This window comes from Hippopotamus amphibius, chromosome 2, assembly GCF_030028045.1.
Source record: "Hippopotamus amphibius kiboko isolate mHipAmp2 chromosome 2, mHipAmp2.hap2, whole genome shotgun sequence".
NCBI lineage: Eukaryota > Metazoa > Chordata > Mammalia > Artiodactyla > Hippopotamidae > Hippopotamus > Hippopotamus amphibius.
The window spans coordinates 144,787,786-144,805,403 of NC_080187.1; the positions used below are offsets into that span (position 1 = coordinate 144,787,786).

The 17,618-nt window shown below is 46.9% G+C and overlaps 1 protein-coding gene across 3 annotated transcripts in view; it reads right to left on the reverse strand.

Annotated features, from left to right (window-relative positions):
* Nucleotides 1-17,618, reverse strand: part of FSD2 (fibronectin type III and SPRY domain containing 2) — a 46,162-nt gene that overhangs the window by 5,768 nt on the left and 22,776 nt on the right. For all 3 annotated transcript variants that reach the window (XM_057719975.1, XM_057719974.1, XM_057719977.1), the window contains exons 3-11: nt 15,839-16,550; nt 15,606-15,701; nt 13,679-13,909; nt 12,292-12,314; nt 10,954-11,075; nt 8,274-8,429; nt 5,800-5,934; nt 4,891-5,041; nt 1,962-2,095 (exon numbers count right to left, since the gene is read on the reverse strand). In XM_057719975.1, the coding sequence (XP_057575958.1) occupies nt 1,962-2,095; nt 4,891-5,041; nt 5,800-5,934; nt 8,274-8,429; nt 10,954-11,075; nt 12,292-12,314; nt 13,679-13,909; nt 15,606-15,701; nt 15,839-16,480 (1,690 nt within the window). In that variant the 5' untranslated portion in view covers nt 16,481-16,550. The remainder of the gene's footprint in view (nt 1-1,961; nt 2,096-4,890; nt 5,042-5,799; nt 5,935-8,273; nt 8,430-10,953; nt 11,076-12,291; nt 12,315-13,678; nt 13,910-15,605; nt 15,702-15,838; nt 16,551-17,618) is intronic.

Sequence of the window (17,618 nt, forward strand, 5' to 3'; positions counted from 1 at the left end):
GTGGCCAGCTTAGCTTCCTGTATGATACTCGTGAGCCTGGACCTTGTGTGGCTGTGACCCTCATGCTCAGGATCATGGCAGTTAACCTGGGGTTACTGTGCATCTAGTGCTGAGCTAAGCGGTTGGTAAGTCTCATCTCATTCACTCCTTACAAGTACCAAGGTGTTCGTATTAATATTTCCATTTTGTAGAGGAGAAAGCTGAGGCAGAGGGTGGTTGAGAAGTCAACTGGTAGATGACAGAACTCAAATTTGAACCCCAAGCCCCTCTGATTCCAGTGGCTGTGACCTTAACTGGGAGACTGTAAATATCTGCAGGTGAACAGGAATTTCTAACCTCCTTGCCGAGGGGAATAGCAGTTGAGGGAATTCTTAATGATCAATTTGACAAAGGTTAGCAAAATTCCACATTCAGCTTTCAATTAGGGCAGTCAGGGGAGAAGGAAGGAGATTGTAACCATCACCAAATCATGGTTAAAATAAAGTACATCCAAAAATGGTACCGAATGGATTTAATACGAAATTCATTTTTTAAAAATCCTTTGTTTAGGGACATAGTAAGTCATTCTTCGTTATTGTCTCTTAGCCAAGCTCTTCAGTTCCCATTCTATCACTTCATGGCTTCGAACTTTACTTCTAGCCTCGCCATCAAGCTGTCCACATTTATTTCCACAGTTCCATGCTACTGGAAATTTCATTTGCTAACTGAGCGGACAGGCCTGGGGGAGGGAGGTTCCCACCTTGCAGCTGACAGGTGTGGCCCTTACTGCCTGCTCCCTAGGCCCAAACAAGGATCGTTTTTTGAATGGATATAATGTCTTTTACCGATTCATCTTGATTTAAGTTTTTCATAAATACACTCTTAACAAATTATTTGAACAAACGAATTCAGAGACAACAATCACCAAGGGCTGGCTGCACCTTCTGCTCTGTTCTCTTTTATCGAAACAGCCAGAATCTGATATTTCAAAACAAGTCAGCACAAGAAATTAGAAATGCCAGTCAATCAATGAAAAGTTCCATCACAGTATAAAAGAAAAACCTGAGTCCTAACCCCAGCCCTAACCCCTACCGCCTTAGGCAGCCACATAACTTGTTCTTCCCATCTGTGTGGAAGGAACGTAAGTGGGGACCAATCGCATACCTTTCCTCCTGGTATCAGAAGTGAGGACAAAGTGACCCTACGTCCCTCAGTGAAAGATCCCAGCCAAAGGAATGATGTCCCCTGAGCCCTGGGCCCGGGCTCCCTCCTTCTTCTTATCTGCCTGTCACCCAAGCAGCAGCTGGCCTGAGCTGGACTTGCTCTGTGAGGTGTGGGAAGAGCCGCCTAGCTTCACTACACCTTAGCAAAGCTCAGAACCCAAAGCCACGGCAGTGCTGGGACAGCAGGAGACGCATGGATGGTTCTCGTGATGCCTCTGCCGACTCGGGACTTGGACGTGAGACATGACAATTCTATGATGTGATGATGGCAAGTGGGGAGGAGGGGAGGAGCTGGACGTGGATGTAGGTACCCAATGAGGGAAGTCAGGGCTGAGTTGGGCCAGTGGGTAAGGAGATGTTTGGGCCAATAGCAGGGAGATAAGCCACACCCATGGTCCTTCCTGGGAATTTCATATAGACCCCGTCCCGGGGTGGTGTTCAGCCTGTGTGAAACGTGGTTTCTGGGTCACCCAGGTCCAGTGGGACAAGCCTCTAGCCTGCCTGAAGCGCATGGAGAAAAACCTTGAGTTCTAATGCTTGCTCAGCCACCCAACTGCTATATGACTTGGGCCTTAGGCCTCCGCTTCTGTAAAAGGGGACCCCAGGGCTTTGATCAGCCCTGAGCCGCTTCCCAGCCTGATTTGCCATGTGTTCATATTAGTGAACATTTACTGATTTAACAATGAAGTCACAGCAGCACTGCGTCTGCCACAAGGGGGTCACTTTGGGCCCAGAGAGTATGTGGTGGGGGGTACAGACCTGAGGTGTGGACTGTAGCAGGCTCGCTCCTTGCGCTGGGGCCCCCCACGTTGAGGGCCCGCACGTAGATGGCGTAGCTCTGCCGGGGCTGCAGCTGCACCAGGCACTCGCAGGTCGGGACGCCCACGACAGACCTGGACAAGGAGGCAACTGAAGTCACCCTGGGGCCGGGGCAGCCAGGCCCAAACACCTGGCCTCCCTTTCAAAGCGGGGATTTTTGACACCCCCTTCCCCGTGCCCCTGTCCTCGGACCCCCAGCAGAGGCACAGGCAGGAGTGTTGACCCCCTCAGTGCTCCCTCCCACTCGGGTCCACCTGCCTCGTTTCCTTGTACCCCCCGTCTGTGGCTCTTTCCCCTCCAAGCTCCCCACCCCGTGTCCCAGGCACCTACGTCTAATGCTGCATCATGGCGGCATGTGTGCAGCTGCAGCCAGTGTGTCTCAGTCTGCCTGGTAGGACCACAACTTCCCTGAGGGAAGGGGCCAAGTACCACCTGACCTAAGCACAGCACTGCGCCCATCGCAGTCTCTCAGTCTGTGTGTGTGAACAAATGATCTGGCTAGAGCTGAAAGGCCCTCAGAAGCCCACTGCTGGTAACTTCTTTGAGGGCAGCTGCCTACTGGGAATAATCCAATTTATGTAAATGATACAGTACAGGATCGTAAGCCCATGGCTGCCACTGTCTGTGCTGCTACAGTTGCCAACCCCGTTTCAGTCCAGTGGGAAAGAGAACCTTCAGGGTGATGCCCATTTACAGACACAGCACCCACACCTGGCAAGGCCAGGATGTCCAGGTCACTCTTAGGCTGCAGCTCTGACCGGAGCGACACCTTTACGTATTCATTCGATACATATTAACTAAGCACCTTAGGTTCCAGAGACTGCACAGGGAGGCCCTGGGGGAAACTGAATGCAGTCCCTGCCCTCGTAGTCCCTTACAGTCTAGAAGAGAGGCATTTCTCAAGTCATCACTGGAAGACACATAAGATGGTAACCATGACAACTTGACAGGTATCTATCCAACTGTAGAAGGTATAGTAGGGGAGGGGTGACTTTTGATCTGGACTCTGAAGAAGGACTAGGAGGTAACTGGGTGAAAAGAGAATAGAGGAATCTCCTACATAGAAGGAGAAGCCTGTGCAAATTCCCTGTGGCAGGAAGAAGCATGGAAAGTAGGAGGAACTAAAATGGACCAATGTGGCTGGGGCCAGAGAGGGAGAGAGAGCTGGTGTGGATAAGCTGGAGAGGCAGGAAGGGGCCAGAGCCTGTGAAGGAATTTTGTCTTTTCTCCAGAGCAACGGGATGCCATGAATAGGTTTATCCTAGGAGAGGAAGCACCACACCAGATCACCTATGTCACTGACCAGCCTTCTGATGACCCCGATCATAAGGGGTGGTCCCAGGTAGCAGGTGCCCTTAAAGTATCAGCACAAGTTGCAAAGGAACTCTGAACCATTTGGGTGGCCAGACCACTGAACTCCCTGCCCTGCTCCTGAATATCCCCAGAAGTAGATCGCCAAGGTCAGAGCCCTGATGTGGCTGTGGACACATAGATTCTACCTGGAACAAATGGGTGGGTGGGATAGATGGCTGGGTCCCAAGCCCTGAATTTAGCATAGAAGAATCTGTCTTCCTCACAGTTGACACCAACCCCCTCCCCACCCCCACCCCCGCCCCTGCCTCTCCATTTCTCCAGAGCCAGCTAGGTGCACAGCAGGGCAGCCCCCGGACTTGGTGGCTGGTACTGGGCTGCCTAGTTCATTCCCCTTCCACAAGCTTCTGGACTGCCTGGTTGTAACCCAGAGGTGCATCTGTGTTTCCTCCACTGTACACAGCTGTAGTCTCGTAGGATCTGCAGGCCCTTGTGGTCACTGAGTCCAGCCTTCTTTTAGCTGTGAACCCCTCTGGTTCTTGGCCAACCAGAGAGGAATGTGAGCCTCCAGATAGCCTTTTACCATGGACACGATGTTCTTTGTACATTGAACTCTAATCTCTTTCATTTCTGCCTCTTGCAGTTCTCTCTCCTCCTTAAATTCCACCCAGGCAGGTCTCTTGGTTCCTCCAGTACAGGAAGCTTCTCAGGCCCCAGCCTTTCCCATTCATCAGGTCTCAGTTCAAACATCTATTCTATCCAAAGTAAGCCCCTACCTCCACCACATTCCCTATTTCATTAAGTTTCTTTTCCCTTCATATCACTGGTATATATTTTTTAAATTTATTATTTATTTATTTTTGGCTGCATTGGGTCTTCGTTGCTGTGCACAGACTTTCTCTAGTTTCGGCAAGTGGAGGCTACTCTTCGTTGCGGTGCGCAGGCTTCTCTTGTTGCGGAGCACGGGCTCTAGGTGCAAGGGCTTCAGTAGTTGTGGCACGTGGGCTCAGTAGTTGTGGCTCATAGGCTCTAGAGCACAGGCTCAGTAGTTATGGCACATGGGCTTAGTTGCTCCGCAGCATGTGGGATCTTCCCTGACCAGGGATCGAACCTGTGTCCCCTGCATTGGTAGGGGGATTCTTAACCACTGCACCACTAGGGAAGTCCCTCACTGTGTATTTAAGCATTTGTTTTCTTCGTTTTTGTCTATTTCCTCCCACTCGACTGTCAGCTCTGTAAGGGCAGGGAATTTGTCTGTCTAGCTCACCAATGCCCGGGCACCACCTATGTGCTCAATACTTCTGGAATGAATGATGGTAAACCTTGCTTGGACTAAGAAAGCAAAGCTGAGGTTTACCATTTATTCACTTGTCTTTCACTCATCCATCATTCACCTTCAAGCATAGCATTCCAGCTATTTCTCATGAAACTAAGCAACCTAAAATTAAGGTTTCTGTGTGTCACAAATTCTGACCTCCTCTCCAGACTCCACACATTTCCTAAGCTGTGTCACCGTGTCAAGGCCTCTCATGCCCAGCCAACGCCCCCTGTGACTCACTCAGTTACGCCTGAGGCTCCCGGAGTTTCTGCCTGGGTCAGCTCCACCGTGTACGAGTCCACAGGATTCAGGTTCCCAGACTCCCAGCAGATCAGCGCAGCTTCTTCACAGCTCCTTATCTCTTTGCTTTTTATAATGGGGGGACAAGGCGCTAAATGCAAGGAAAGGGAGAGATCAACAACTCTTCTGTTCACATCGAGCCCTGCTGTGGTCTAGAGCAGGGGCAGACATCGCAAGCACTCTCCTCCTACAAGAGATTCAGTGCGATAAAAAGCGAACCATGTGCTACAGACTGAACATTTGTGTCCCCATCCAAATTCATATGTTGAAACCTATTCCCCAGTGTGATGGTATATGGAGTCTCTGAGAAATGATTAGGTCATGGGGGTCAAAGGAGTTCATTATACAGGAAAACCCAGTGAGCTCCCATGCCCCTTTCCGCCACGTGAGGACACAGCAAAAAAGACAGTCCACTCTGAACCAGGAAGTGTCCTCACCAGACAATGAACCTGCTGGCACCTTGATCTTGGACTTCCCAGCCTCCAGAACCATGAGAAATAAATTTCCGTTGTTTATAAGCCGCCCAATCAGTAGTATTCTGTTACAGCAGCCCAAACGGACTAAGATACCAGGGAATCTCTTGCAGGTGTTCCTGGAGTAGAGGATGGTTGCAAGCTTCAAACGGTACTGTGTCCGAGAGCAAGTACTTTTTGATATTTTGAGACCAACTGTGAGAAAATGTCCCTGCCATATCAGGCATATACATTTGGTGTATTAAATGAAAGAAAAAAATGCAAAGCTATTCCTGTGCTTCCAAGTGAAATCAGGAGCCCTGCCATATCAAGAAAGCTGTGACTCCTGTGTCCCCTTCAATGAAGGTCCTGCTACAGAAACAAGTGGCCCCATTACCTGTCATGTACACTGCACGCTCACTGGCGGGGCTGAAGCCAGCCCTGTTCTGAGCTGTGACCCAAAATTCATACTGGGTATTTGGCACAAGGTTTGTCACTGAGCAATATGTTTCTTTGATGGTCATTGTAAACTCTGGGGAAAAAAGAAAGACAAGAATTCAACCCTAAAATAGGCCAACTGGCTCTAAGTTCATTGCGCTATAATCTACTTTTCCTGGAATAGATACAGAACTGGCCACCAATTCCTCCCATCTGTGTATGCATGCCCCTGTGCAACGTGACTGCTGATCCTTTCATTGAGAGGTCTGGTCTTTCCCACTATCCCTTGAAGCTGGGCTTAACCACATGACTTGCTTTGGCCAATGAGACAATAGCAAACATGGTGCAAGCAGAGATTTGGAAAGTGCTGGTGCACTGGGGCCTTGTCCTCTTCTTGCCAGGAATGCTTCCACTTCCATGGGAACAACATTCAGCCAGCCTCCTGGAGGATGAGATCACGTGGACAGAGGCATCAGCCATTGCAGCTGAGGCCCCAGACATATAAGCAAGGCCATCCTAGCCCATCCAGCCCTACCCAAGCTGGCCCAGACCCTAAGAACTATCCAGCCAATTCATAGAATTATAAAAAATAATGTGTCATTCTAAAAATTGAAGTATAATTGATCAACAATACTATGTTAGTTTCAAGTGTACAACACAGTGATTCAATATTTTTATAGATCATACTCCAGTTAAAATTATTATAAAATATTGGACATATTCCCTGTGCTATACAATATAGCCTCATAGGTTACTTAATTTTTTTTTAATTATTCATTTATTTATTTGGCTGCACTGGGTCTTAGTTGCTACACACGGAATCTTTGTTGTTGCATGCGGTGCAGCATGTGGGATCTTTAGTTGTGGCATGTGGGATCTTTAGTTATGGCATGCAAACTCTTAGTTGTGGCATTTGGGATCTAGTTCCCTGATCAAGGATCAAACCCAGGCCCTCTGCATTGGGAGTGTGGAGTCTTAGCCACTGGACCACCAGGGAAGTCCCTAGCTTATTTATTTTATACATAGTAGTTTGTATCTCTTAATTCCCTATGCCTATCCTGCCCCTCCCAACAAATGAATGAATATAAATATTCATCGTTTTAAGCCAATATGTTGTGTATATGTGTATGTTTGGAGGTGTTGTTACACAGCAAAAGCTAACTGATACACCTCCAAACATCCCCAGACTCTTGAAAGGCAGTGATAAGTCATTAATTCACCCTCTGACCTCAGTTCCTTTATAACAAAGGGGTCCACTGAAAAGATCATTATCGATCACAAGGACAAAGTCCCAACACAATGACCTCTTCTGCAGAGGGTGCCAACAGGGTTGGTTCGTGACAATAACTGAGATGGACCAGATCTGACTTTTTGGTCTCAGTCTCCCTTTTCAAATCTCCCCTTCCCCACTCCCATACTCTCTTTAGTCCTTACTCTGACCACCCTTGCTCTCCTGCAGCATGGCTTAAACTTTACTCTTACTTTTCTTGAGAATTCCCCTTCCTCCTAATCCCTGGGCAGATAAATCATCCTCACCTTTGGCACTCGGAACCCTCCACCTGCACAACCTGGTATAAGGAGAAGAGCTCTGGGCAGGGAGCCTGCAGACTTGATTCTCATCCTGGTTCTGCCATAACTCATGGTGTCCCTACAGACAACTCATTTCTCTCTAGGTCCCAGATTCCTCATCCATAAAATGGAGATCTCTGAATCCCTTTCCAGCAATCTCACTCTGACTCCTGCCAGGCTGCCCCTGATCCCTGATTCCTTCAGATGCTCAACTGGGGCTCCTCTGCTCTCTTGACCCCCCCTTCTATTATGGGAGGGAGGCAGCTACCTCAGCCCTAACCCCTGCTCCATTTCCCTGGGAAGAGGATGGGCCAAGAGTTGCCCACAGTGGAGGCTGGGGGCCATTCCCAGCAGCTGGCTCCTTCTGGGAATGTGGATCAGATCAAGAGCAGTCCTTCCAGGCAGGAGAGCCCCCCTCACCCCCCATGGAGGTCTGCAGACTAACCCTCCAGGTTCTCCCAACAGAGGGTTGCCCGCCCTCACATGCCAGGACCTGCTAGAACCCAGCCAGTCCAGCTGGGCCTCTTCAAGGAGAAGCGTCCCCACCCCTACTGCACACAGTGCAGCCAGAGACTCATTCCAAGGACAACTGTGACCCGACGGCTGTAGATACACTCCACATACCATCGTCTGGCCTCGTGGTCCTCCCCAGTCAGGCCCCAACTTGCCTTCCTAGTCCTTTCTGCCATGCTCACCTGCCTGCATCCCATCCTCTGTGTAGTTCTCAGATCAAGACAGCCCCAAGGAGCCAGCTGTGCAGATTCATCCCATCTCCACCTTCCCAACCACCAGGAAGGCAGGGCCCTGGACTCTGAGGGGCCTTAGCCATTCTGGAGCGTGGTTCTGTTCCTGGCAGAGCCTCACCTGCTCGGTCCTTCCCAGGCGAGCTGTCCTGCACTGGCCGGTAGGACAGCTGATAGCTCTCCACGGTGTCATCAGAGAATAAGCTCCAGCACACTCGGACTGAGGAACCCGTGGCTGAGTTGGGGGCCTGTGGGTTTATCACTGGAGCAGAAGGAGCTAGAAAAGGAAAAGGGAGAAAAGCAAAAACCAATGAGGAGCCTTAAGTAGAGGTATGGGATGGGAATGACACCTTTTACAGGACAACTGATCCCTCGATGCATGCGTGGGCTTTGGATATGGAAAAGGCAGCCCTGAGTGGACAGGGATGGAAAGGCCAAGCCTCCCAACCATAAGCCTCAAGTGACAACTGGTATGCCCTTTCCTGCTTTGACCAGTCCACGCAAGCTGGGGTATGGTTTGCAGGTCCTGCCCTAGGGATGGGTCCTCTAACCCTTCCATGCGGTCCACAGCACCAGCCCACAGCCCTAGAGTGAACTGAGGAGTAAAAGAAACCTTCAATGCCCATCCAACAACCATCTCCTGCATTATGATGAAAGAAGACTGGGTTTGGCCAAATTGTGCTTTTCAGAACCAACTTCTTTAGAGTCCATCTACTGAGTTAATTCTTATCTTCTCTGTAGGTTAATACTGCCTCCTGCTTCCCTACACAGGCTCACATTCCTTGTTTTCCTTCCATAATTCTCCCATGGCAGCACCTCCTTCCATCCCAGGCTTTCAAGAACATTCTTATTTTCAAATTCTGAAAATTTTCAAATCCAGGTAAGACTTAAAGGAATGTACTCAGCTTTTCCCTGCTGGTTAGGGTTGAAAGACCCTAATATGACAAAGATGAGAAGAAGAGAAAGAACCTGTATCCCCACATGGTGGAGTTCAGGATGCACAGAAGATGCCCTTCTATATCCTGCAAAGAACAGTGCCCACACCCGCCCCCCCCAGGGGATGCAGTAAGAAGAGGGATGTCTCCTGATGGAAGCAGGGGGGTGATGGTCTGCATGGGACCTGGACACAGGAGAGTGAGGAAAAATCTCCATGTTTCTCAAGCATTGACTTGGGCAATAGTGCCCTTCCTTCCAAACAACTGAGCTTGATTATTTGGGCAACACCATCCCTAGACCATCCAAAGGACTTCATAGCTCAGTGAAATTTCCCCTTGACCCAGTTAGTCTAAGAATGGCCTCCAAGATTTACAATTAAGGACATTCATTGCAGTATGGTTTATAATGATGAAAAACCTAGAAACATCTTGGCATCCAACAGTTGAGAATTAAATAAACAGATTAAGGTATACAGCCATTAAAATGGTGTTGTAGAAGAATATATCAGTGCGAGGAAGTATTCATCACAATTGTTTCGCTTAAAAAAAAAAGCAGATTACAAAACAAAATGAGGGACTCCCCTGGTGGTCCAGTGGTAAAGAATCTGCCTCCCAATGCACGGGATGTGGATTCGATCCCTGGTCGGGGAATTAAGATCCCACATGCCATGAGGCAAACTAAGCCTGCATGCTGCAACTACTGAGCTCGTGTGCCTCAACTAGAGAGCACGCATGCCACAAACAAAGCCCACACTCCCTGGAGCCCACGTGCCACAACTAGAGAAGAGAAAACCCACACACCACAACTAGAGAGAAACCCAAGCGCTGCAATGAAAGATTCTGTGTGTCGCAACTAAGACCCAATGCAGCCAAATAGATAAATAAATAATTTTAAAACAAACAAAATGATCCCATTTTTATTTTAAAAATCTGTATAAAGGAAAAACCAAAAATGATATACAAAACATTGTTGATAATGATGCTGGGTGTTGGTGAGACAGGAAAAATGAGCATCAAAAAAAGCTAAATCCTAGTACCATTTTTTTTTTAAGCTCTTTATTGGAATATAATTGCTTTACACTCTTGTGCCAGTTTTTGAGGTACCCCAAAGTGAATCAGCTCTATTTATACATATATCCCCTCCCTCCCGTGACTTCCTCCCACCCTCCCTATCCCAGCCCTCTAAGGCATCACCCATCATCCAGTTGATCTCCCTGTGTTATACAGCAACTTCCCATGAGCTATCTATTTTACATTTGGTAGTGTATATATGTCTATGCTACTCTCTCACTTCGTCCCAGCTACTATCATTCTTAAAAATAAGTTATCACAATAAGATTTTTAACAGCTACCTGGCACCATGTGACGTGCTGTACAAATATTACCTTATTTATGTCTCACCATGTCCCCATGAGTCATTATTATGTCCATTTTACAGACAAGGAAACCAAGGCCTGGAGAAGTGAGGGAAGTTGTCTAGGGTCACACAGCTAGGAAGTAGCAGGGCTGGGATTCTCGCCAGCTCCATAGGATTTCAAAGCCCATCTCTTAACCCTATACTAGAGCCACCTGAGAAGAACATAAATACAACATTCGAGGAAATAAAACGTGGGACACTTGCTTGCAGTAAATTAGGCTTTCTGGGGCCAGATGCTGGCACGCTGGAGAGTAAGGGTGGGTATTTACCCCAGGAAGGTCACCCTCTGTTTTTACCCTTACAAGCCATAAAGACAAAAACATGAAGCTCACCCAGCTAGTGGGGAAAATGCGTGTTTCTAAATCTTTATGATGTTTTTAGCCATCAAAGTTTCTAACTCAAAGCTCAGGGAAACCGCTGTAAAGTATGCACACAGGTGAGATACACACCTGGGATGGTGTTAATGGAGCCCATCAGCTCCTCCACATCAGAGAAGTCCAAGGTCTGGTCTTCAAAGTCAGGCTGTGCCGAGATTTCCACGTCCGTTTTTGTCCTCAGGAATTTTCCGAGTCTGTTGGTATAAAAACACACACTAACAAGAATGGAGGGCCATTCTCCTAGGGGGTCACTAGTGATACGCAACGAGGGCCTCTTGGCTGAACTTATTTTAACATGCTGCAGGCTGACTTCTGGCATCTTCTTCAGTGACTGACCTACGAGGTCACCAGTGGGGAAGGGCGGGGTTGGTTTATGCCTTTGAGGAGAGAAGGGGTAGGGTCATGTCAGAGTGTGAGGGGCAGGGGGATGTGTGCCAATGAGCCCCAGATCCACACCTTCTGGAAGATCCTCGATGTTGATCTGGGAGCTCCCACCCCATGCTACCCCAGGCCCCAAAGACAAAGAGCCTCTCTGGGGCTCCTTCTCCACACGGTCAAGTGCCCTCAAGTCAGTGACCATGGACTGGGGCTCTGGGTCTTCTGCACCTGCTCCTGGCCATCACACGGTTTGTAAGTAGCGAAGGCAGAACCTGAAAGTGCCTGTCTTTTGCCAAAACTCATGCTCTTAACCCTTACATTATTAAGCTTCAGTGTTCGTGTTGCTTTCCAGACATCGTCTGATTTTTTGATTTTTAACTTTTTTAGCAGTCAGAACACACACAACATTTATTAAGTTTGCTGTCTTACATGGGTGTGGTCTGTGGCACCCCAAAACAATTACAATAGTAACATCAAAGATCATGGGTCACAGATCACCATAACAAATGTAATGATAATTTAAAAGTTTGGAATATTGTGAGAATTGCCAAAATGTGGACCTTGTCTGATTTTATTCCCACAAAGCTATCCCTGTTTGTAGATAAGGAAGGTGAGTCCTAGACTCATTGGACTTTCCCAAGCATGGGGGTAGCAGGATTTAAAGTCCTGTCTGACTCTATAAAGTGCATGCTTTCCGCAGCACACAGTCTGGGTCCTGGCCCAGCTGGGGGACACTGGGGACCTTCTGTGCTCCTTCCTGGTGAAAGGAGGAGCTCATGGAGGAGATCTGACCCTGGGCTTGCAGTCTGGGCCTCACCATATGCTCCCTTCCAGGTCTGAGATTCTGAGATTTGGTACCATAAGGTCCTTGTGATCCCACACGGTCATTCTAAAGCCAGTGCCATTTACTCTTAGGGGCAGACACAAAAGCTGAAACCGGGAGCATATAACCAAGTGGCACTGATATCTAGCTGGATATCTAGAGGTAAAAGGAACAGAAAAAGAAAATACATGTCAGAACAAAAGTATTACCTGTCAGCCATAGCCACAGCATCCTAAAAAGGAGGAGAAAGAGAAAAAATATTACATTGGTTTTGGAAATAAATTTCATTTTCAAACTATATAATAATATAAATGTATTTTAAAACTTGGAAATTAGTAAAAGAGAAAAATCAGCCCTGTCCCACACCCTAACAAAAACAACTCTTATAGTGCCTGTGCAGTTTCTTCCCATGAACATTATGTGAGCACTCTCTGGGTTACAAATGGTCTTCTGGACCATCGATTTGAAAGACTGTGTAACAGTTCATTGAATGGAAACTCCATCATTTACTCTATTGTTGGACATTTCGGTTGTTTCCAATTTGTCACCATCATAAATCACAGCGGAGACATCTTCACACACATCACTTTCTCCACATTCTGGATTATGTCTCTGAGCTACAGTGATACTGTGGAACCACTGGTTCAAAAGGTCTGAGTGTTGAGGGCTCTGATGATGCCTGCCAACTTGTTGTCCAGCTTCAGTGGCGGCTCCCTTGCCATCCCAAGCATGGAAGGAAGGAGGCGCTGTTGGGCTTGGAGGGACCATTATGGGTGTGGCCAATGTAAAAATCATATTTGGCAACTAGGAAGCTCTGGAGGTTGAGGGTCCCTCCCTCACGTCCTGGACCCCACTACTGCCCCATATTCCTCTGGGACCTTGCAAAGAAAGGAGACCCCAGCTCTGACTGAGAATGACATTCCCACAGTCTGGCTGCATGGGGATTTGCGGTTAGATTGAAGTGGATTTCAAGGATATCAAGAGACAGATTTTTTTTGCATGTCTAAGCTTATGAAGTAAGATGTATAATGGCTGCACTTGTAACTGAGAAACAGGAAGTGCCTTTTTAGCTTGAACATCTTTCTCCCCAGGCCTCCAAGAGGCCATCTGAGATGGCCAGAAAAGTCTCAAGGTACTGTTTAGTTTTCGTTTTTGTTTTTTTTAATTTTTGACTGCACCAGGCAGCATGTGGGATCTTAATTCCCCGACCAGAGATGGAACCTGTGCCCCCTACATTGGAAGACAGAGTATTAACCACTGGACCACTGGGGAAGTCCCTCAGAGTACTGTTTTTGCCCCACTCCACGCTGAGAACACAGATTTCTGGGTAACCAGGACAAAGGAACAAAGACTCTGGTGTTAGCTGAGCAATGGTGGAGGGAAGGGTCAGTTGTGTATGAGCCTGCTTGGCCACTCATGGCAAAGTTATGCAAAGAGATGGAGGATGTATCATCATGGTGATACATCCAGTGGAATTAAGTGGATGTTAACTGTTAAAGTCGGTTCCAACACCTCCAGGCAGAGAGGGGACAATCTAACCTACTCTGATCATAACTGTCATTTCAGTTCATTATTTTATTTCACTTCATTACTGACCTTTATGAAATCAACCTTCTCTTCATGACACATCTCCTCTATTGTTTCCATCAGTTCTTTGCAGGTATCAAGATTTTCTCCACAGCTGACCAGCTGTCCATACAAGGCTTCCAGCTTCTGTTTCTTTTTCTCCCCTAGAGCTTGTATTTTTTCTTCGTATTTTTGAGCGAGCGTTTCCAAGATCTCATTGTAATGTGACTCAAAGTTTTGTTCTTGTCTTCCAAAATTCTCCTGCAAGATATAGTTGATCTCAGCCATCATTTCAGTGCATTTATGTTCACTACAGAGTTATCTGCAGCATGAAAATATATCTACCCAGAGATGTTTTATCCTTCCCTCTTGTTTTATCATCTCTTGCCAGGATGCTGAGGTGGACAAAGGGGGAGCTAGGACCGGGAATCTCCAGCTAGAACCCCAGGGATAATCTTAACAAGAAGTACTGCTTTTTCTGCTAGCAGCATTTTGTGATTCTCTTCCGTATACCCCACCCACCTCTGTTTTAGCCACTTCCCATCACCATGACAACTGAGCAGGAAGATTATCAGTGATGAGTCAGCCTGCCACTGGAACTTTGGACCTTAACATGGAGATGTCTGCCCTGGGAGAGTATCGTCTATCTTTCCCTCCTGTGCTCTCAACATCTCATGAAACTCACCTCCATGCCCTGATGCTTGAATTATATGCAAACATCAGGATCACAGATTCTCATATCAACTAAGAAACAGATGCAGGTGAAGGGGAATAAGCCAGGTGGTGCTGCCAAATAGATGAGAAAAGGCAGGAAGGCAGAGAGAGGGTTGTGCCAGTACTCAATCCTGGGACACAATGGATGAGAAACATTAACTAAAGCATATCAAATCCTGGTCCCCCTTTAATTAGACTGGAAGCCCAGGAGAGCTCTGTGGGTTCTGATTGGTATCACATCCTTTTTAGATAACGGAGACATTTCCAAAGAAGAGACTCATCAATCATTCAAGGAGTATTTACTGAGCACCTACTGTGTGTAAGACTTGCTCAGAATGGGGCAAGAGAGGGAAAAGCAGTAGGTGACCCCCACCAGTGCTGAGTGTAAAAGGAAGAGCTCAGAGTCCTCACTGAGGGTTAAGATGCTCTGATCTGAGAGTGAGCTGGCAGTACAGAGTGGAGGGCGCTCTGTCCTGGCTGTGGTATACTTACCCTCCCACCATATACCATCCTATGCTTAGATATGGAAGGGCTTGTCCCTTCTCTCTACCTTCCATAGGGAACAAGGGCAAAAGTGTCCCTCCCTTTTTAAGACTGGGGGTTGGGAGGAAAGTCTTGCTTCACAGGAAAGGAGCCCAGGGCTTAGTTAATTCATATGAGGTGCTCCTGTTGATACAATCTGAGGCTGCGTTAATAGAAGTAGAGCATCCACATGAAGAGAGGGGACACAGGAAGTCCTCTGGTTCTTAGTCCTGGGCTACCTCATCTGGATGGCTAGGTTGCGTTTGCTGGCATCACAGCAGTAGACTACACATCTACTAGGCACACCCAGGTGACTGTGACATGTTTGGTGACAGGCACAGGAACTTATTGATCTTGTGACAAATACGTAACAGCCGAGGAAAAGAAAACTTATCAATGACAGGATGGGTGTCTTGCGATGCCTTATCAGGATGGCCCATGAAAGAGTCCTACCTTGTAGTAGGACTGGAGCTATAAAGACACCGAAGACCCAGCCCATGAGAGCTAATAGTTCAGTAGGGAATGCTGCCAGGTAATCAGTTCCACAAGTACACGCCCACTGTGCTACAGGAGGGCAGAAAGAGGGGTGAGGGAAGAGGAGCAGTGCTGACACCACACATTCCAAGAAAAGAGATTCCCTAACTCATACCAGACACAGCTGCTCACCCAACCACTGACAGAAGCAACATGTATCTGATGGGGTCATGAAGCATGCCCTTACCTCCACAGTGATGAAAACCTCCTCCAAGTGACTCGCAAAATTTTCCATCTCAATAATCTGCTTTTCCAATTTGTACATGTTTTTGTGAATTTCATCCTGGCAAACACAGGATCCCAAGAAGACATTAATGCTATGTTTTTCTCTTTCTCTTTCGTAGAAGGCATTTTAGATTTATTTCCTACCTGCATACTTGAGATACAGAGGCAATATCGAGAGTAAGGAGATTTAGTTACCTTGGCACTTTCCAGTGCTTTACTGAGTGGGGTCACCTCATGTTCCTTGTGTTCATCAAGAACCTTCTCCAGTGCTCTTACTGGAGTTTTGCAAGTGACACAGAAGACGTCGGCAGCTTCTTCCTCGTCCTCCTCCTCCGGGATGACATAGCACTCATACTCTTCACTGGCACGGCCATGGGTGTACCTATAAGCTTCCCGCAAGTCCTGGCACTGGCCTGCCGAGCCCCACCCCCCGAAGTCCAGGTCCTCAGCTCTAGTGGCCTCACCACTAAGTCTCCAGTCTCTCTGCTCCCTCAATGGTTCTCCCCCCGTCATCATATAAGGAGGATATTCTGAAACCTCTATTCTGGGCATGCTTTCGTCAATATGCTCATCCCCTAATTCATGATCATCTTCGAGTCCATACAGACGCACAAGTTCATCCACTTCCTCTCCAAGGTCGCCCTGAGCCTTCCCTTTCATGGCCCCTCTTGGCTCACTGGTCATTTCAGCTTGGACTACTTCTCTTCTCATCTGAGTGTCTTCTGGGAAGATCTGCAGCCTGTCTTCAGAGTCACACAGACCCATGTGATAAAAGTGGAAATCCTTGGAGGCAGCGGACCTGCCCAGCCCCGGTGCCTCCACTGTGTCCCCTTCCATTGTAGCTCTGGGCAGCACCTCTGCACAAGAAAGATTCTTCCTGGACAGTTCTTAGTGGATATCCTGGGTCCTAGAACACAAAACCCCATTTTTGAGAAGGTCGTTGCAGTAGATGGTCATTAGACTGGGCTCAACTCATTCACAATTAAAAAAAAAAATCATCTGAGCAGCTCAGTTGTAGTTTCACTTTAAACAATCTGTAAAGAAAGGTTTGCTTTCTACAGGAGGATGGGCTTCCTAAGCTTAAAACAGACAGGAGAAATTATGGGGAAAAAAAAAACCTGTAAATTGATTTGACTAACAAATGACTTAGGTTTTTAAAAAACCTAAAAATCTCAAAAGGCAAAATAATGGGAAGTGTCTCAGGCAATTATTATTAAACAAATTATACAAATTAATTGAAAAGAAAAATCTCAGTAGATTACTGAGTAGTGAGAATTCACAAAGTAATTTCTCTTGCATATAATAATACCTGTACAAAAGCATTTGGAAAATAGTTCATCCTTATGAGTAACAGAAAGCAAATAAGCAGATGCCATACTGCCTTTTGATACCCAAGGCTGGGTAAGGGTCCAGTGAAGTGAATACTCTTACATGTTGTTGGTCAGAATGTGCATGGCCCCACCTTTCTGAAGAGCGAATGTGGCAACATGGATCAAGAGCCTTAAAAATGTTCACCCTCTTTAACCTAAAAGTCCTCTTCCAGGACCCTAAGGAAAAAAATCTCAAATACAGTGGGAAAAAATTATTTCTATATAAAATGTCTGCCACAATTTTTTTTATAATAGCCAACAAAAAAAATTGCAAAGCCCTAATGATTAGGTAAATGGTTAAGTAAAGTAGGATATGTACACCCTGTAGAATATAATGTAGCCTTAAAAGATTAGGGAGAGCAAATGATAGCTTGGAAAAAGACTATATGATACAAAGTAAAATAAATGGAATACTCATTATATAGAGACTATGAGGTCCACTACTTTAATGGAGGTACATCAAATCTAGAAAGAGATAATAATGGAAGCAGTAAATACAATATTGGTAGTAGTTACTACATATTGAGCACTTACTGTGTGCTTTTTCTGTGCTAGGCAGTTTATTTTATTTTTAGCTTTTTTTTTTTTGGCCACCCAGCATGCAG